This window comes from Notamacropus eugenii, chromosome 5 (genome assembly GCF_028372415.1).
Source record: "Notamacropus eugenii isolate mMacEug1 chromosome 5, mMacEug1.pri_v2, whole genome shotgun sequence".
Taxonomy (NCBI): Eukaryota; Metazoa; Chordata; class Mammalia; order Diprotodontia; family Macropodidae; genus Notamacropus; species Notamacropus eugenii.
In genome coordinates, this window is record NC_092876.1 from 132,897,163 (window position 1) to 132,919,214 (window position 22,052).

The following is a 22,052-nucleotide window of genomic DNA, read 5'->3' on the forward strand; positions in this document are numbered from 1 at the left end:
ATTTTCTTTTTTGTTTTGTTTTCTTTCTCATGTTTTCTTCCATTCGTTCTAATTCTTCTATGCAACGTAACTAATGTGAAAATGTGTTTATGTGCGTGTTGAGTCTGTATCAGATTGCATACCATGTTGGGGAGGGAGGGGGAGAAATTTAAAACTTATAGAAGTGAATGTTGAAAACTAAAATTAAATTAATTATTAAAAAAGACAGGCAGGTGGGCAAAAAAAAAATGATGATCTGACAGATTTCAGAAAAACCTGGAAAGACTTACATGAAGACTTACTGATGCTGAGTGAAGTGAGCAGAACCAGGAGAGGAACATTGTACACAGTAACAGCAGCACTGTGCGATGATCAGCTATGACAGACTTAGCTCTTCTCAGCAATACAATGATCTAAGACAATTCCAAACGACTCATGGTGGAAAATGCTCTCCACATCCAGAGAAAGAATTATGGAATCTGAATTCAGATCAAAGTGTACTATTTTTTTTCTTTTGTGTGGTTTTTCCCTTTTGTTCTGATTCTTCTTTCACAATATGACTGATGTGGAAATATGTGTAACATAATTGTACTTGTATAGCCTATATAAGATTGCAGGCAGTCTTGAGGAGGAAGAAAACTCAAAACTCAAAATCTACAAAAGTGAATGTTGAAAACTAATAATAAATGAATTTTTAAAAAAAATTTAAATAAATTTATAAAACAAGTTCATAGACCCTGGGTTAAAATATGATTCATGCAGACCTTGGTCCAATCCTCAGCCCCTTCCGTCTTCTCCAACAGATATTACTATCATCCTCACTTTTTCTCTACTCTTCACTTCTTCTCCTTCCCTTCTACCTACACACATGCCAATGTCACTCCCATCCTTAAAAATTACTCACCTGATCCAGCCATTTCCAGTGCTGTTATGTTTCTTCTCTATTGCTTGACTGGATTCCTTGAGAAATCTTTCTATACCTCCTTCTTCTCCTCCCACTCTCTTCTAAACCTTATGTGCAGTTTGACTTCTGATTTCATCATCTGTCCAGAATTGCTCTCTCCAAAGTAACCAGTAGCTTCTTAATTGCCAAATCTAATGACCTTTTCTCAAACCTCATTTTTCTTGACCTTTGTCACTGTCTCCCTCTCTTTCTGAGTACTTTTTCCTTTCTAGGTGTTAGTGGCATTGCACTGTCCTAGTTTTCCTTCTACTTGTTTGAATGCTCCATTGTCTCTTTTATCAGAACATCATCCAAATTACTTCCATTAACTGGGAGATATCCCCTTGATACTCTATAGTGAGTCTGTTTCTTTTTTGCCTCTATATTAGCTCACTTGGTGATCTCTTCAGCTATATATCCAGCTACCATCTCTATGGAGGTAATTCCCAGATCTAGTTATCCTTCCCTGACCTCTTTCCTTCCTTCGCTGGTATACATCCTATCTTCTTCCTCCCTCTGTTGATAGATCCCAAACATTTTGCACCTTAACAGGTACTTTCATGAGTTGCTGTGGATAAAGTAAATCAGATTCTGGTGGCCAGTGCAATGATAATGAATTGCTTTACATTGAATTCAAGTGATCCACAACGAATAGACCCAGTTAGTTACTGGGTCCATACTTGAAGCCTTTCCAAGTTGGCAAGAACTTGCCAGGGCTTGCCACTTTCTGGCATAGCCTTTGAGAACACAGAGTAACCTCCATACCTTTAAAGTAGCTTTGGACTACAACTTTAGTGGAGAATGAAAGCTAAATTATTTTTAAATTCCAGATATGAAAAGAGCAAGAAGAGGCTTGTTTTAACTACTTATGGTTCATTATCTTTTGAACTTGACTTTTAACTTTGAAAAACTGTGAAAGCACAAATCTTATTATATGAATCTTTTACCCTTAGCACTGGATTAGACAAATTGATGATAGCAGTAAACAATCTAAGTATCCCAATATTGTCAAGTGAGTTAATGTATGTGAATTTGCTTTGGAAAATATCAATCAATAGAGAAAGTCCATAAGATTATTATTATGGAACAGTAAAATTCAGTATGGTATAAAGAAATAGATCCCCAGACTCTTCTGGAAGAGTCAAGTTGAACTGGATCTCTTCTGAGGTACTTAAAGGAGCATCAAGAGACCTGGATTGTAGTCCTGCCTCTGCCATTAGCTCACTGGGTCTGTTTTTTAATCTCTTTTCCTCATTGCCTCAGTTTCTTCCTCTGTAAAGGGAGGGTATTGGTACTGCATCTCCAAGATCCCTTTCAGCTCAAAATTCTGACCTAGACACCAGCTCTGCTCCCACACCGAGTACAGCAGCGACTACTACAGATCAATCAGCAATCGTTAATGGAGTAGCTACTCTTTTCCTTTGTATCCATAGGAATTAGAGGAATAAAGATACAAGCAAAAATGGTCCCTGACCTCATGTATTTGATCTCTAGACATATATGTGTGTGTGCATACGTGTGTACACATACATACATATATACATACAGATAGAAGATACACATACTCACGTAGGTAGGTTGGTGGTTGCTGTTCACTGGTGTCTGACCAGGAACTGTTTGAGGCCAGAGCCAAATTCTTGAAGCTGAGTCTTCCTGATGTCAGGCCTGGCACACCATCCATTGTGCCCTAGATGTCCCAGGGGGGAAGATAAGTATGGTAGGTAGACATAAGATAGATACAGAGTGATTTGGGGGGATAGAAAGTAGCCGCTAGGGGATCAGGAGCATCGCTATGTAGGAAGTGGCACTTGAGCTGAGCCTTGAAAGAAACTAGGGATTCTAAGAGTCCAAAATAAGTATACACTCTAGGCAATGGATTGAGTCTCTTGGTGTTTTAAGTGCTTTGCCTATATAAAACTATTTGAGTGCAAGAGGGTGTATAGGTCATAGAATGCTGGGGTTGAAATGAGGAAGACCTGGACTTGAATCCCTTTTCAAACATTTGGTAACTATATAACCTCAGGCAAATCTGTTAACCTCTGTAAGACTCAGTTTCCTCGTCTGTAAAATAAGGAATTTAGACCAGATAACTTCTGAGGTATTTTCCAGCTTTAAACTTATTGGATCTTTGAACTAGGACTAGAAACCACTAACACAGATAACCAATCTTGTTACCCATTTTTGAAGGAATGTGCAAGCTTTGGCCTGGGTGACATAGATATGGTATTTTTTTTTTTAGTAGTTACACTGTATAATCATTTTCAGATACAACCGATAACGTTAACAGCACCACTCAGAAGGCTATCTTAGTTGATGTAATCTTAGCGTCTGTTGAGTGAAGTTCCCCAAATTGGAGTTCAAAAAAATCAGAATTACAAAAAAGCAATTACAGTTAAGTACTTGATATTTAATATAAGTAAAAGAACACTGGATGTGGAGTCAGAGGACCTGATTTTAAGTCCTGGCTCTGCCACTTAAGAGATGTGTGATGATCTCAGGCAGTTTCCTCCTTTGTAAAGTAGGGAAATATTTGCCCTATTGGTGAGAGTCACATGAGTAAGTATGTGGAAGCTGTAAACCATAACATACTCTAGAAAGTCACCTCTAGGAAGATAATAGGATTTGGAGTTGGAGTTAGCCCAGCCTAACTCTCATTTTATTATCCCTTGAATGAGGTCATGCATCAGAATGACTGCTGTCCCTTTGCTTGGGGACTTTTCAGTAAATCAAAAGTAAGATATTGTGGTATACCTGAATCAGTCAGACAGGAACCTCCAGTGGAGGAAATCCACAGTAGGTTTTCTACTGCTGAGGAGGTCAATGACATGAAATGGAATATCCTGAAACCTTGGGAAGGCCCAGAACTGTGATAACTGACTGTCTGCTAATTCCCTTTCCATTGTGTGACACACCAGCCTTTGTTCCATGGGGCAGTGTCCTACAGGACATGTATTTTTTTTCCTTTGTGTAGTTTTAACTCAGCTTAGTCAGAAGACATTGATATTTCTAGAATATATCTGAGCACGTCTCCTCCTATTTGGTAAATTTTGGTGACTTCTTATCCTGTCCAGGAGCATATGTAAAATCCTCTATTTAGCTTTTAAAGCCCTTCATAATCTGGTACTCCCCTACATTTTCATTCTTTTTACACCTTAATTCATCTCCACATAGTTTGTGATCCAGTCACACTGGCTTCTTTGCTGTTCTCCATCTCCTGACTAGACATTTTTACTACAAAAAGAAATAGAACAGGCCACCAATGAGTTTGCTAAGGAGAAAACTTCAGGACCAAATAGATTTACAAATGAATTCCACCAAACATTTAAAGATCAATTAATTCCAATATTAAATAAATTAGTTGAAATAATAGTGAAAAGAGTCCTATCAAACTCCTTTTATGAATCAAATGTGGTGCTGATACCTAAACCAGGAAGAGCAAAAATAAAGAAAGAAATTATAGACCAATTTCATTAATGAATATAGATGCAGAAGTTCCAAAAAAAACTTCTAGTCAGGACACTACAACAGTACAGCAGAAAAATTATACGTGGGATTTATACCAGGAATGCAGGGATGGTTTTAACATAAGAAAAACAATTAACATAATTGATTGTATCAGTAACAGAAGTAATAAAAAATTATGATTATATCAATAGATGCAGAAAAAGCTTTCGACAAAATATAACACTCATTCATTTTAAAAAACACTTTGGGGGAGGGGGCAATTAGATGACATAGTAGATAGAGAACCAGCCCTGTAGTCAGGAGGACCTGAATTCAAATCTTCAAATCTAACCTCAGATGCTTACTAGCTCTGTGATCCTGTCACTTTTACCTGGATTGCCTCAAATACACATATGTGTACGTACCCACACCCTGAAAGCATAGGGCATAAATGGATTTTTTCCTTAAAATGATAAGAAGCTTCTACCTAAAACCATGAGTAAGCATTATTTATAGTGGAGATAATCTAGAAGCCTTCCCAGTAAGATCTGGAGTGAAGCAAGGATCCCCATTATCACCAGTATTTTTCAATATTGTATTAGACATGCTAGCAATAGCAACAGTAAAAGAAAAAGAAATTGAAGGAATTAGAATGGGCAGTGAGGTAATAAAACCGTCTCTTTTTGAAGAAGATATAGTGATATACTTGGACAATCCTAGAAGTTCAGCTAAAAAGTTAGTTGAAACGATAATTTTAGCAGAGTAGCAGGTTATAAAATAATCCCATATAAATCATTAGCTATTTTATTTATCACTAACAAACTCTCACAAGAAGAGATATTGAGATAGATCATTTAAAAATTACTGTAGACTGTATAAAATACTTGAGAATATACCCTTCAAGATAAATCCAGAAACTGCATTAACACAATTATAAAACATTTTATTCAAATAAAGTCATATTTAAACAGTTGGAGAAATATTAATTGTTAATGGGTGGGCAGAGCTAATGTGATAAAAATGACAGTTCTACCTAAACAAATCTACCTATTCAATGCCATTCCAATTAAATTGCCAAAAAATTATTTTATTGAGCTAGAAGAAATAAATAATTTGTTTGGAAGAAGAAAAGAGCAAGAATACCAACTAAAATGGAAAGGAAGGAAGTTTAGCAGTACCAGATATTAAGCTATATTTAAGGGAAGAACTATTAAAAACTTATCTAGCACTGGCTAAGTAATAGAAAGGTGGGTCAGTAGAACAGAGTAGACATACAGTACAGAGAATTAATTAAATATAGTAGTAATCTTATGTTTGACAAACATAAAAATTTAAGCTTTTGAAAAAAAATACACTATTAGGTAAAAATTGTTGGGAAAACTGGAAAGCAGTCTGATAAAAATTGTGTATAGATTAATATCTTACACCATTTACCAAGATAAAGTCAAAATGGATACATGACCTAGATATAAAGTGAAATCTCATAAGAAAACTTAAAGAATGAAACACATTCCCAGCAGAATTATAGATAGGAGAAGAATTTATGAATAAGTGAGAGATAGAGAGCATTGTGAGATGAGATGTAAAATGGATTATTTTGATTACATTAAATGTAAAAGAGTTTGTACAGATAAAACCAGTGTATCCAAGATTAGAAGGTAAGCAGAAAATTGGGAGAAATTTTTATAGATAGTTTCTTGTATAAATGTCTCACATCTCAAATATACAGAGAATGTGCACATTCCCCAGTTGACAAATGGTCAAAGGAAAAGAATAGACAGCTTTTCTGTGAAGAAATCAAAGCTACATAGTCATATGAAAAAAATGCTCTAAACCATTATTTATTAGAGAAATGAACATTAAAACAACTTTTAGATATCTCATACCTGTCAGATTATCTAAAATGGTAGAATGGGAAAATGACAAATATTGGAGGGGATGTGGAAAGATTAGGACATTAACACCCTGTTGGTGGTACTGTGAGCTGATCCAACCATTTTGGCAAACAATCTGGAATTGTGCCCTACGGGCCATAAAACTGTGTATACTCTTTGATCTAGCAATACCACTATTAGGTCTGTTTCCCAAGGGGATCAAAGAAAGAGGAAAAGAACCTATATGTTCTAAAATATTTATAGCAGCTCTCTTTTTGGTAGCAAAGAACTAGAAAATGAGGGGATGCCCATCAATGTAGAATGGCTGGACATGTTGTGGTATATGATGCTGATGGAATACTGTTGTGCTGTAAGCAATGATGAGCTGACTGATTTCAGAAAAACATGGAAAGACTTGCATGAAATAATGAAAAGTGAAATGGGCAGAACCAAGAGGACATTGTATTCAATAACAGCAATATCATTTGAAGAAGAATTGTGAACAACCAAGCTATTCTATTATAAATATTCAAGTGGACTATAAAGCCCTCATGAAAGAAGATGCCGTACACCTCCAGAGAAAGAACTGATGATAGAAGTACATATAGTGTAGTTTTATATATTGATATAGATAGATATCTATACATGTCTATGTGTCTATATTTATAAATCTATGTAGTTCGATTTGTAAATCTGTAGTTCAGAGTAGTGAGGCAGGAAAGGAGACAGTTCAGAACTTGATATGTAATGAAAAAATAATTTTTTAAAAAGTATCATAGGATCAAGTATTCTATTATATTCTCCACATTGGTCATTTTCTTCGTCGTTACTTGCTTATCTTTTTAAAGCAATTTTAAATTCTAAATTAATTTCTTCCCCATGTTTTTTTTTACTTTGTTTTGCTTAAAGCTCTATTTTTGTTTTGTTTTGTGACTTTCTCTTTGATGTTTATTCTTATTCAATTTATTTGAATGTGTTACTTAGCCATTTGGAGTCTTCTCTTGGTATTCTTGCATGATTTCATTTTCCGTCCATCACTTGTGGTCTTTCAGCTGGTTCTGCTGCAGTTAAGTTTTTTTAATTTCGTTTTATCAGTATTCTTTGCTTTTCTTATTTTTTATTTTGGTTGATTTTTATTTTCTTGTGGTTTTTTAATCCTTTGTTTCTTTTTGTTGTTTTTTTAAGGGTTGTATAAAGAGACTTCTCTGCAAACTTACTACTTCACCATCTTGACTGAATAGTCAGGGTCATCATAAATTTATAGTTGGAAAGAATCTTAGGAATCATATAGTAATAATAACAATAATAACTAGAATTTCTGTGGTGCTTTCAGGTTTTCAAAGCACTTTACATATAATTTCATTTGAGCCTCACACAACAGTGCTGTGAGATTGGATTTGCAGGCATTATTATTGTTACTTTATAAATGAGAAAACTCAGTCTCAGAGAGGTTAAGTGGACTTGTTCAAGGTCACATACCTCGTAAGCAGGAGAAACCTGATTTGGACCTAGACCTTCCTGATTCTAAGTCCAACACTCAGTGTCACCCTCCAACACACTGACCCTCTAATCTAGCTGTCTTGTTTTTACAAATGAAGAAAGTAAGGCTGCAAGAGGTGAGAAGACCTGCCCGTAGTTAATCATTTGGAGAGTTGAGATGTGGGATTTGGGATTTAGAAAGACCTCCAGCCCTTCAGTGGATATCCTAGGACAGCAAGAGTTCCTCAGAAGGGTGAGGAGCTTAGCAATCTACAAACCCCAAATTCTTCTCCCTTACAGAAGAACCTCAGCCCCAGGGTAATACTAAGGGGCTACAGGACAGTAAAACACAGTGCAAGAAGGGTGTCTTGGCTCTCCAGACATCCCACATTCTTTCCCTTCACAGCGGGACTTAACCTTGAGGTAGAAGCAGAAGTCTGGAGATTTATATTAGGTCCTGGGGGGAGCTGAAGCTCACTGCAGAGAGAAGCAGATTTTTCTTGATCCTTTGTCGGCTCAGGTACAAGTCTTTCACATGTTTTGTAGGCTGAATAAATCCTGGCCTATATTCATTGTTATGTTAGCCTAAGTGCTTGTATGATTGCTTTACGTTTTTCTTGGAGACCTAGACACCAGCCAGATTTTTATGTTCCCAGGGGTAAATGGAGGGAGGAAGCAAGCCAGATTCTGATGTTGCTAGGGGCAACCCTGGTTGGAGGACTGAGCTAAGAGAGTTTAAATGAGAAACTCACGTGATTAAACTTGGTATGTAAAAACCCAAAACTAGTTGTGGGCCCCCTGGTTATCTGCATAAGGCAAAGGTGGGAAACTTGCCACCTTAAGGCCATGTGTAGTCCTCACAAAGTTCTCAAATGCAGCCCTTTGATTGAATGCAAACTTCACAGATCAAATCCCCTTAATAAAAAGGATTTGTTCTATAAAACTTGGACTCATCAAAAGGCCACCCTCAAGGACCCAGAAGGCCACCTGTGGCCTCGAGGCAGCAGGTTCCCTGCCCTTGGCCTAAGGTCACACAGGTAGTAGCAGAACTGAGATTTGAACTTAGTTCCTTTGATTCCAAATGCATTGTTCTTTCCACAGCACGGTGCTGTCCACCTCCATTGCTCTTCTAGAGCTGGGGGATGCAGACTCAATCTGTGAATAAACTTAAAGGGATCCAAGAACTTGGGGTGAAAAAAATTACAACTTTATTTTTGCTAACCTCCAAATGAAATTTTACATTTCCTTCAGTTATTTAAAAACGTTATTCTATGAAGTTATCCATAGGCTTCCCCAGACTGCCAAAAGGGTAAGATGCCCAGTGCAAAGGCAAGCAGAACCAAGCTCATCCCTCTTCCTTATGATAGCCCTTTTAGTACTCAAAGACAGCCAGCATGCCCCTCCCCAAGTATTCTCCAGGCCAAACATAAATAATGATCCTGAGATGGCCTGTTCATTAATGCCCTAGAAATTCACAATTCCTAATTATCATTTCTCCTTCTGATACTGCCATGAATATCCTAGTGCCCTTTCTAAGCACTCACTCCCTTTTTTTCTTTTTTTTCCCCTTATTTCACTTAGCTTGGGGCTGCCTCTGTATGTTAAGAAGGGCATTGTTAACCTGCGGAGCATAACAGAGGAGGAAAACCAAGATGGTGAAAGGCCTCAAACTCATGTTATTCAGGGATTTGTTGAAGGAACTAGGAATGTTTAGCCTGAAGAAAGAGAGTCTTAGGAAAATGTAGGGGTGAACTATCCCCTGTCAGATCTTAATTCTGTCAACCATTCTGAGCCTCAGTTTCCTCTGCTGTACTTATAGTATCTTCCTAATAGGATTACTTTGAGGATTTGAAACAATTTATGTAGAGCCCTTTGTAAACTTTACAGCCCTGTAGAAGTGTCTGTGATTATCGTTCTGAGGTGACCTTCATCTCTTCAAATTTCAAGTTTCCTCCTCTCTAAAGTAGGGTTAATAATTCTTTGCACTCTCTACTTCACTGGGTTGTTGCTGAAGGTTATTTTGTAGACCATTATGTAAATGAGTTATCATCATCATAAGGATAAATAAGTTATGCTTCCTACCCTAATGAGTCTTTGGCTCCTGTAGGGAAAATAAGGCACACATATGACAATAATAACAAAATCAAACTAGAATATGGAACATAAGGAAGGTGTAAACAGGATTCTGTTTGCAGTTTGAGAATGGAAAATCTCTTACCAAATGAGTGGGGGAGGACGAGTGAGGCTGAACAAAAGAGAAAGAGTTTACATGGTATTGACAAGTATTGGAAGAATTAAGATTATAAAGAGAGAAAGGGCAGTTGAGAAAGTCATTACTAAGAGTAAGCAGATCACATTTTAAAAAATTTAAGCTCAAACTTCTTGTCACCTGAACCTATTAGAGAAGAGAGCTTTCCTAGGTCAAAAGGAAATAGAAAACACCTTTCATCCAGATGCCCTGGACTGTGTCAGTGTTTCTTGGACAAGGGTTGATACTCAAGGTCCTGGGGAAGAAGGGGTCAACATATCCTTTTATGCCCTTCCCCTCACCCTTAACCCCGTTCATATAAAACATTGTCCATAAATTCTCTAGAATACATACAGTATTTGTTGTGAATTAGGCCAGTTCCACTAGGGGTGAGACCAAATGAGGAATGTCTAGTCAGAAATATAGCATCAGGTCTGAATCCCACATATATTAATTTCTCAAAGATTTTGGTGAGGAGAAAATCATTTATTTCACATATGCACTTATGGATTGGATTATATGGCCTCTACGTTACCTTCCAGCTCTTATATAAACTTACATTTAAGATCTTCCTAGGCCTACCATTTTGTATTAGCAGTTGGTGATATGGACTAGAACTCAGGGGAGCCAGAGAGAGTATATATCTTCATAGAGATGATAAGTAAACCTTTGGGAAGCTGATGAAGGTCACCAAGTATGAGAGTGAAAAAGAGAAAAGGAGACAATACAGAGTTTTGGGGTGTGCTCACAGTCATTGGGTATTTTATAGATGGTTCAGCAAGAGACACTGACTGGAGAGTGGCCAGATAGGTGGGAGGACAAAAATCTCGAGAAAACCCAAGGAAAGAAAATCCAGGAAGAGAGAGTAGTCAACAGAATTACACATTGCAGAGAAATTGAGAAAGATGAGGATTGAGAAAGATCAGTGAATCATAAGTCCAATGCAGAAAAACCCAAATATTGTGACAGGATCTTGCTGACATTGCATTCTCGAAGCTTCATGAGTTCTTGGTTCATCTCAGTTCTAGCAGTTGGGAAGTGAACATTGAACTTGGAATCAGGAGACCTATGATTAACTCCTGGCCTTTGGCAGTAAATAGCTTTGTGGTCTTGCATAAGTCTCTTGATTTCCTCCAAGTCTTAACTTCCTAATCTGTTAGAAGGGGATCATCATACTCATACCACTTACCTCAGTGGAATGTTGTTAGGAAAGTACTTTGCAAACTTGAAGGAACTATAGAAAGGTGAGCTACTGTCACTGTTTCCCTTGCCTATCAGAGTCTACTCTGGTTAGTGGACCAGAAAGGGATGCATGGATGAAGCATTTATTAAGTGCATGTTATGTGCAAAACACTGTATGAAGCACTGAAGATACAAATGGAAAAGCAAGACATTTGCTCGCCCCACAAAGCTCTCATTCTAACAGGGAGAAAAAATACAAGAGGGGGCGGCTCAGCTGCAGGGCCAATGGAAATGCCCCATAATCCCGAAGGTACAGTACAAATGGTAACACATCTCCTATAGTGTTGTTTCCAGTAATAAAATCAAATTAGTTTGTGGTGTTGAATCTTTGATAGTGTCAGAGGCTTTGGTGGAAGAGCTTATTTGCTGGGTCTTGGGTGGCTGTGGCTCTGGAGACAGTGACTGTGGCACCTGCAGAGCCAAATGATGGGTCATGCCTTCACAAGGGTTATTTCACTGGGTGATGGATCAGTCAGTTTAATCAACAGACATTTATTAAGTGATTACCGTATGCCAGGCACCATGCTAAGTGTTAGGATACAAACACAAAGGAGCCAACGTTTTATCAGAGGAGACAAAATGTACATGTATGAGTATATGCAAAATGAACACATTGTCATCAGTTATTAAGCAGTTAAGAAGGACTATAAATGTGCATCAAGCAAAAAGAAAATAATTGCTCTAATTTCTAATCCTCTTCTCTCCATTTGTCTCCGTAGATAATTAAGCTGAAAGCTGAAGCACGCCTAGACCTCCTGAAGCAGATCGGGGTTTCTGTAGACACGTGGCTGAAGAGCGCAATGAACCAAGTGATGGAGGAGTTGGAGAATGAACGCTGGGCCAGCCTTCCTGCAGTGGCCAATAATGGCTCCCTGCACTTGGTACTCTTGCTTGTTTCCTTTATTGACTGATCTTTCTCTTCCTGGCTGCTGCTGCTGCCGTTGTGTGGGGCCCAGCCTGCTTAATAGGCAGGCTGAGGGAAAACGTAAAGAGAGCCTCGAGATAATGAAGACTGAAATCGCAGCTGCCCATATGATCTTGCGCATGTCAGTGAGCCTCTGTTTCTCATCTGTAAAATGGATAGTAATATTATGAGCACTCCCTTTCCCTTCCCTGAAAGAAAATGTTTATAAAACTCGGACCACTGTAGTAATACATAGTAGTAGCTTGTCTGGCTAATGCCTTAAAATCCACAAGACACTTGCCCCCTATAGACCTGTAAGGTAGATGATATCAGAAGTAGTATTGGCATTTTACAGATGAGAAAACTGAAACTAAAGGGAGCAAAGTGACCTCGCCATGGATGCAGACACAAAACCCAACCTCCTATCCCAGGCACTGTGCTTTCTCTGAGTGACAGTGATTCTCATTATTGTTAGTATGATGAATAATTGTAATAACCTCTCTACCTACATTTTCTCTTATCTATAAAAAGTAGTCCTCACCCCACTTTCCTGGTAGGATGATTCAGAGCCATAAAGCTCTGTGAGAATGGGAGCTGTAGCTGCTTCCCTTCATCAATAGATGGCTTTCTAAACACAAGCACAGAAGTAAAGGAGAGAACAAAACTGGCATGTTGTGTGAGGTACCAAAGCCAAAGTCGCACATTCCACTTTTCACTCAGATCATGTATAATCAGCCATGCTCACTCCTGTGGGAGTTTCTGTTCTCTCCTGGAAGTGAGTGAGAGGTGGAGAGTGTCACCCAGGAGCTGGATGGCTTCCCAGTGAAGGTTGTAATGCTCAGCCTCACAGCCTGGAGGTGCTCGTGCCTGGAGCAGAGACTGCCTGAGGGCAAGGCAAGGTGAGGCTGGCTGAAGTCCCAGCTTCAGGCCCTCTTGCACGTGGCCTTGGACAATAAAGATAATGACACATCAATGATCTGTTAGTTCATGGAGTGGTGAAATCCACTAACACAAACTATTAACTCTCTGTAACTTAGTAGATAGTCTTGAGAGTCCTCTGTTGCTCAGAAACATTAAATGACTTGCTCCTGACTAAACAGCTAGTCAGATAGTCCAGAGCAAAGGTAGACTTGGAACCTGGGTCTTCTGATTCTATTCAGTATACCACCCAGATTCTAACAGCAGACTTTAAGGTTTAGAAAGCACTTTACACTCATCTTGCTTGAACTTTACAATAGCTCTCATCTAGAGATAGTAAAGGTATTCTTTTATAGATTTAAAAAATTTTGAGGCTCAAAATGGTATTACAACTGATTCATGGATATGTAGTTCATCATTAGGCAGGATTTGAACCCAGTACTTTAAGTCCATCACGTTGCTACACTATGCTGCTTCTCTTGTGTGTACAAAAATAATAATATTGATTGATTGGCTAGTTTGTTTCTTTAAAAATCACTTTGTTAATCTTAAGGACCTGAAAAAATTTGAGCGTTGCATTTTTCAAAGCACTTTTACATACAATATTTCCTTTAGGCCTCATAAGACAGATCTCTATGAGAGGTAACTAGGACAGGTGGTATTAGGGCAAGCAGCTGTATAACAGCATGACAAACCCCACTCTAGGTCTGAGTCCAGGGACATGACTTGGGGCTTCTCAGAGCCTCCATTTCTTCTTTGAATTCAGGTGGGTCAGGGTTAGACTGGGTTATCTCTAGGGCCTTTCCAGTCCTGAAATCCAAACAAGCATCATTTAGATGGATGAGACCCAGACAGGTGGCTTGCCCACAATATCTCAGCAATTAGTAATGGAGCTACAGGATCCCATTGCTCACTCTTTCTGTTACTTTTTTCCCCTCCATACCATTCAGTAGTCAGTAGCCCTTACTGGAAAAATCAAGGAAAGATCAAAATTAGAATTCCTGGAAGGTTCGTCATCTTCACATTTAGTTTGTTTTCCTGCTGGAAGAACATTTGCATGATGAAAGAGAAAACTGCCATGTGGGTGTACATTTGTTGGCTCTGAATGTCTGTGGGAAGACTTTGTGTCAGATTTATTTCAATTCACTATTAGCTGTAATGATGTAAGTGGGTGGCTCTTTTTTTGACTCCTGCAGACTCAAGTCAGTGGCCAACTTGGCTTAGGAGAAAGGGAGGGTTGTTTTTGTTTTTGTTTTAATCTTTTTCCCAGGACCAAAGGCTCTGGGCCACAAATGAGCCCTTCCCATTACTGGGGTGTGGCATCTCCTATTCATTCATGTTGTGTAGTTTTCCCTGGCAGTGGATTGGGGAGAGTCTGGGACCTTTGCCATGGTTGTGCCTTAGCCCAGCAGCTTAGGCCAGGGCCTTTACTGGTCAGGGTACTACAGGAAAAAGAATACCATGAGGTATGAAAAGACCCAGGGAAAAAAAGCTTATTTATCTACTTTTGCATTTCCAAGATGTCATACTTGCCTTTTTGTCCTTTTCGGGTATTAATAAGTTTTCTGTAGCCCTTAACAGTTTACAAAGCACTTCTTCAGCAATTCTATCTTATAGGGAATATAAATAGTACTATTCCCATTTTACAGATGAGGAAATTGAAGTGACTGCCTAGGATCACATTGTAAGTGTTAGAGCCAGGACTCACACCTGGGTCTTCTGACTGTAGGTTTGGCACAAGTGTGATGCCTGTCATCCTACTGTTCCCATTATGCTAGCCTGGGGTCCCAGAGAATCTTGGCATTGGAAGATGGGGGCACCTCAGAGAACAGCTGGTCCAACTGCTGTCTGAAGCATGCATCCCCCTATAGCACCCTTGACAACCCTTGACGCCTCTCCTTGGCGACCTGCTGAGGGAGCCGTTCCACTGGGCAGTGACACCAGTGCTCACAAAGTTCAGTTGAGCTGTTACTTGGTAAGGTCATGCATTTAGAGCTGTATGGAGCCTCACAGACCACCCAGTCCAATCCCCAAATTTACAGTTGAGGAAACTGAACCCCAGGGAGATTCCAGGACTTGCCCAAGGTCACACAGGCCTGTACCGTTGCTGTCAGGTAGAATCTGAATCCAGACCTCTGAGTCCGAACCATTGTTCTTCTGCTGTATCATATTTTGCCCTCTGGAGGCAAGACAACTTGTCCAGGCTCTTGAGACTAGTTTTGATAGCAGAGTCAGGAAGCTGGACCCTAGTCTTCTGATTTCCTGCCGAGGGTTGTGATAATGGCTAACCTTTATATAGTGCTTTGTGGTTTGCAAGGCACTTCCCAAGTGTCATTTACCTTAGGTAACCCTGACAACAGCCTTACAGGGTAGGGTACCATGTCCTCATTTGGCAGACGGAGAAACCGAGGCTCACAGAAATTGAATGTTGTCACAGCTCATATTAGACGTCCTTGCCTGCTGCATGGTGGGTGTTTGATAAAGATGTGTTGATTGATCAGTTCCCTTCAATTAATACCTCTGATTCCTCTCCCCAGGGAGATTCTGTGACTTGTCCAAGGTCACATAGGTCAGTGCCATTCTGTCAGCTGAAATTTGAACCCAAACCTCTGAGTCCAAAGTCATCATTCTTCTGTTGTATCATACTTTGCCCTCCAATACCAGCACTCTTCTTTATGGCAACCTTTTAGATAATAGAAGGCAATGATGATGCCTTTTAAGTGGTCTTCTGAAAAGTTTGTTAACTTTTGTTAGACTTTGTAAGGTTTTCATTAGATTCATATGGTTTCCCTGATAAGACTCTGATAAACTGACAATAGTCATCACAAATATTTTCACAATAATAAATCTTAAACTCTCTAATTCTATAGGAATCCAAGGATCAGTGAAGACTAGAGAGAAGCTGATGTAGCCATAACCATGTGTCATGTACTAGGCCAGCTGGCTCTTTGATTCACTTTTCTGTCTAAGGGAGATAGATTTGCACTTACAACTGACCCTTTGTTTGTATGTTTCTTCAGGACCAAGAATGTGCGTTTGTAAAATAGATGACCCAAGTTAAATGCATTTGTAAATAGTAGCACTTACTATGGGCCAGACACTGTGTTAAGCACTTTCATTTAATTCCCACAATGCTGAGAGGTAGTTGTTATCTTTATCCCCATTTTACAGGTGAGGACACTGAAGCAGACAGAGTAAGTGACTTTCCCAGGGTCACCCAGCTAGTTAAGTGTGCCTAAAACTGGCTTTTAATTCAGGTCTTCCTGACTCCAAGCCCAGTGCTCTGTCCACTGTACCATCTAGCCGCCTGATTTCTAGAATTGATATGTAAAGATAATTTGTTTCCACCCTGATAAAACCTGTGTTCTTGGCTACATAAGTACCAGCGTCTAAGCCAGAGTTTTCTTATCCTTTGAAAAGTGATATGCCACAGTAACAACTGCTCTTCTACCAGCTGGTTGTGAGCCAGAGGTATCCATGATCAGGATGAGGGAAGTGATGATCCAACTCTTCTCACCTTCCCTGATAAGACCACATTTGGAATATTCCATGTAGTTCTAGGTACTTCATTTTAGGAAGGGCTAGATGATGAGGGGGCTGGAGACCAAGCCATACAAGAACTAACTTAGGAAACTGAAGATATTTAGATGGATAAAGGAAAGATTTTCTGAAAAACATCTCAGTCTTTAAATATTTGGAGAAGAGAAAGCAGACTGCCCAAAGAACAGAACTCAGACCAGTGACAGAAGATACAGGCAGATAGATTTAGGCTCAATGTGAAGAACTGGACTTCCTCAGAAAGTAGTGAATTTCCTGCCACTTCAGGTTCTACTCAGGTAAATTATAAGATTCTAAATTTAGAGCTATAAGGGATGTTCTGTTGGATGACCACTAATCAGAGTTGCTCTAAAGGAATTTCATTCTACAACTTGGATTAGACAACCTCTAAGACCCCTTCCAACTTTGATTCTGAGTCTGATCCTTCCAGTCCTGTTAGAAAATGTGTTCCTAAGCACATGCAGGTTTCTGATTTACTTGGATCTGATAGCATCCGACCTGTGGGCCAATTAAGATCAGGCCTGTGCCCTAGAGTGCTCTCCCTTCACAGTGCAGTTGATCAGACTGGGCACAGATCAGTAGCATCCATCACCATAACCAGTGGTGGTTATAATCATCTGGTTTGGGTGGGTCTGGAAGGGCTTGTTACCTGGGCTTCTCCTCAAGTGCTTTCAGTCAGTTTTTCCCTTGCTTGTTTGCCACACCCTCATTCTTTTACACAAGCCAAAAGCTTCTCATCACTTTTTCCTTTTGAAGTCTGACACACTAAAATTAGCCCAGTACCATGATAAATGCCAGTCCTTGAGCAAACTGGCAGGTTATGAAACGAAGGAGGTTAAAAATCCTATTTCACTTTCCTTGTACTTCCTCAGTGTTATTCAGTTCAAATTCATTTGCTTTCACACAGATGTAAATATACCTTTCCAGCTTCACACTCCATACAGTACTCAATTTAAAATGTCCATGGACTCTGCTCTTCCTAAAATGAAGCAACTCCCCATCCACCAAATATACCCCAGTATCTTCTGCTTCTGTCCCTTTTCTCATACAGTCCTTCCCTTCTGTTTTCATATCAGACCACTAACTCATCTTTTGAACTCTGCATCTTCCAAGAAACCCACCCTGATTTCTCCGCAAATCTCTCTCCCAGTCAAAAAATCTTTTCTTCCTTCAGCCTTTCATGGCACTTGATAGGTTTCTTATGTGCTTATCACATATTTAAGTCATATTCTAATCTGCATATAGGTCTTAATCTCCCTCATTAGACTATAAACTATATGAAGGTAGAGACCAACTTACTGATTTATTATTTGTTGTAGAACAGCTAAGTGGTGCAGAGGATAGAGTATTAGACTTGGAGTCAGAAAGACCTAATGCAGATCCTGCCTCAGACACTTACTAGCTGGACAGTCCTGGGCAAGTCAATTTGACCTCTCTCAGCCTCTGTTTCTTCATCTGTAAAGTGGAAGAGTAATAGCCCCTCTTTCCCAGGGCGATAATGAGAATCAAATGACATAACATTTGTACAGACCTGTGCAAACCATAATATGCTCTATAATTATGCATTATTATTTATACTCTGATGTTTGTAGTGTAAGCATTGCCCCTGTTTTACAGATGATAAAACTGAGACTGAGAAGGGAAATGATCACGTCCGCCATCTGTCACGAGATGTGTGGCCCTGCTTAGGCCACCCTCCATACCTCAATTTTCTTACCTGTAAAATTAGTGGAATAATGCCTGCATTACCCATTCACGAACTTGCTGTGAGGAAAACTTATAGAATTTTTAACTGTTCTAAAAATAGGAATTGTCATTGTTTTTCTTTGCATTTTCCGTATTGTTGAGAGCACAACCCTACAGTACTATAGTAGGCATTTGATATTTGCCATATGATGTTGAATTAATATGAGCCTTCTGACAGACCAAGTGAGAAGAAGAACCAAGAATAGCTATTTGAGGACAGATGTCATTTGGAACTTGCCGTCCTCTTTGCAGTTAGCTCCGTGCCTCCCGTTGGATGCACTCTCAGAGTGTTCTCTTAGAGCAGATAATTTCATCTCCCACTGCTCAGTGCTTCTAAGCTTGCATCTTCTACATTTTGAAATATTTTCCTCTGCTGATCCAACCCTTCCCTCCTACACCTTCCATTGCCCCTTGTACCACTCTAAGGCACTTTTCTTACAGCATTCTCTGTTTAATTCTCTTTTTTCATGTCCTGCCCCACTGTTTCTGTGTATTGTAAGGGCAAGGAATGTGCCTTATGTAAGCTTTGAATGGACCTTAGCACATAGCTCAGTGTTCTATGCTGATCAGGCCCTTGTGAATCTGCTTAGAACTGAAGGAAAGCATGTTGGCCCAAGGTAGCCTGGTTCTTTCCTACTTCCCAGTTTGAGCAGCAGACAAAATGAGACAGGGGCAGGCAGGGTCTCCTCATGGTGACAGTTGGCTGGCTCAGGAGTTGGCGGAAGAAACATACAGTTTGGGGACCAAATTATTTGTTCCATTGTAGATGCCAACAAAAACTTCAGTCATCACGTTAGAATTTAGTGCCATCTGGAAAATGTGGTGAAGACCACAGTTATGTATTAACAGCATAATTGGGAAATATTCACACTGCCCAGAAGAAGCTAATTATTTTTAAAAAATGATATAGTCTGTTTACTTATGAAATGGTAAAGGAACATGGACATTGACTCACTACTCTCAGTACTACAAAGGTCATTCCACAAGTATTTAACTGCCTCCTCTGTTTAAGGCTCTTGGCTTAGCACTGAGGGAGGTATCACAAAAGAGACACTGTTCCCCTCCCTAAAGGAATTCACAGCCTGGTAGGAGGCAAAACACACACACAGACAATACACTCTGCATTTTTTGTGGTGCAGTCCATGAGACCCATGACCCAGGTGGTGAGATGGCTCTTAGGAGGAAGAAGGTAGAGCTAGCTCTGGGGACCAGGGAAGGCTTCCTGCAGGAGGAGGGAGTGCTGTGGAGAGGGAGGTGGCACACTACCATGGGGAAATGCTTATTGTATATGGAACCAGAAGACCTGGGTTTGAGGCCCAGCTTCCATACTTCCCAGCTGTGTGACCATGGGCCAGTTGCTTTACCTCTGAGCCTTGGGTTCCTCTTTTGTAACACAGAGATCAAAATTCATGGAAGTTAGTCATCCAACCAATGACTGGGCCTGGGATTCATCAGCAAAGGGTAAAGGTGTCATACTCTTGGCCTGCACAGAGTTTCCACATGTAGCCATTTGAATGTGACACTCAGTATAGGGACACCTGCCTGAGCAAACTCTTTCCCAATGAACATCAGCCATTTCTCTGCAGTTTACAGTCTTAGAAAGTGGCCCTGAGGACTAAGGGTTCACACTCCCGGTGTGTATCAAAGGGAGAACTTGAACCCAGGTGTTCTCTGATCCAAAGCTGACCCTCTTCACTAGGCCACACTGCCTCTTATTCATTTTTAGTGATCAATAGTATTCATTATTGGAGAGGGCCACGAATGGTACCAAGAACCTGCTGCTGGACTGCAAGGAGTACAACCTGAAGTTCAGTGAGAGCTTCAAGACAAGGCCCACGTCCTCTTTCCACACCATCTGCTGAGATTTTAAACCAGCATCTACAGACACATGAAGGAGAACTGCAGGCTGGCAAAGGAGATGATGTCACTGGATCAGCACCTCCAGTGACTGTGATCAAAGAAAACAAAAGAGCATATCAGAAAGACTATGTTCTCACCATGACACTGGTGAATATGTGTTGGAAACACTCATCAGCAGGATTCAGGTCAAGAAAACAAGAGCTGAGGGAAGCAGCAAAATCCAGGCCCAAATGGAACAGCCCTGTGCTCGAGCACCACCTCTCCTGTACCGTATAGAGCCCCAGTAAAACCACCAGTTGGACCAAAAACCTCCGCTGTGAAACGTAACCCTCTACCTGGACTTCAGCAGGATGACATTAAGAGAGAGCTGAGAGCAGAGGCTGAAATAATTGAACAGATGAGCAGTAGTAGTGGGAGCAGAGCATCAGATTCTAAGAGCTCCTCTGGAAGTGATGAGAACAGCCCCAGCAGCCAAAGGGAAGAGCCAGACCCCACCTAGGCCTCACCCTCAAGGGCAGGCCAGTCACAGAAACCCAGGGAAATACCCTGTGAAATGACTTACAATTTAGTACATCAGGCAGTGACATCGATGACTAGCATTAGAGCTTCCTGCATCTGTCTCTTTGGTAGGAGACCACATCAAGGTGGCAGGCAGGACACTAGCAGAAATCCCATGCCAAGGGGAGTGATCACTGAGGAGATTGAGGAAGATCCAAGCCATTATCCCAGATCCCAAGCAAGGTTGCACTTGTATATAGTTTGTGAATAATCTGTTTTACAAGTTTCACCTAGGTCTATAGAGTAGATAACTGAGAGAGTTTTGTTGTTTGGTTAATTTTATGGATGAACATTCTGAAGTTGGCGGAAGGGCGGGGCAGGGAAGGAGGAGGCAGCACATGGTTTTGGTTATTCAAAGGTTGAGTGATATGCATCTTTGGCAGTGTCTAGTTTGAACAGGACATCTTCATTGCTGAAGCAAATTATTTGGCCTTTGGGGGAAGACACCCCCAAAGTGTTAAAACCTCTTCAAATCCTTGAACATGTGGAGATAAGGCTATAGCCCTCCTTACCTAATTAGATCTAAGAGGCCAGTGGAGACAGACTTAGGCATAGACTTTGAGAGTAGAGAGAACACTGTATGTGATCTAGTCCAAGTCCCTCATTTTCCAAAGGAGGGAAGGCTTAAAGTGGCATAGGTCCACAGCTAGTCAATAAGAGAGAGGGGAATGAGACTCAAGGCTCCAGCACTTTCTCTGTTATGTCATATTGCCTCCCATTAGATTTAATTAACCAAATATTTATTGAATACCTACTGTGTGCAGAGCTTAGGTGTATGTGTACATAGAGCAATCAGGTACAGTGAAAGTACCTATGAAAGTCACAACTACCAGTTTACGTCTGAGAAGTTTGAAGTTTAGCCAGTAAAAGTTGGCTGTGTACAGAACAGAAGAACCCAGCCCCTTGTGTAGGGACAACTAGATGAACTAGTAACTAGATGAAATTGGAGCTCTGAGTACTGAATTGATAAGGGAAGCCCATGAGCTTATATTCATCTTTCATTAGACATAATTGATCCAGGGGATTTTAGAAGGAATGGGTTTTTTAAAAAGAAATAATTGAAATGGATGTGAGTAGTAGGGATTAGAGGACAAAATTACTAAATGTATGGACTAGAAGTGAGTTTTAAAAAAGAATTTGAAGCATCAGATGAGAGTACTATAATTCTCCTTGATTTGGAAATTTCCCCCCATGCTTTTTGTACAACTGTGTTTAAATCACAGCTCATATTTTTTTATATAGCTGAAAGCAAGACAAAATATACTCTCTTATGTATAATCTTCTGCAAAATCCTTAAAG

General features: G+C 40.0%; 1 protein-coding gene and 1 pseudogene across 1 annotated transcript in view; both read left to right on the forward strand.

Moving 5' to 3' along the window:
* The window catches only part of FCHSD2 (FCH and double SH3 domains 2), a 346,602-nt gene that overhangs the window by 297,168 nt on the left and 27,382 nt on the right, over positions 1-22,052 (forward strand). The window contains exon 13 of the mRNA XM_072610940.1: positions 11,929-12,090. Within this exon, the coding sequence (XP_072467041.1) occupies positions 11,929-12,090 (162 nt within the window). The remainder of the gene's footprint in view (positions 1-11,928; positions 12,091-22,052) is intronic.
* LOC140503188 (ELL-associated factor 1 pseudogene) lies at positions 12,215-20,842 on the forward strand (annotated as a pseudogene).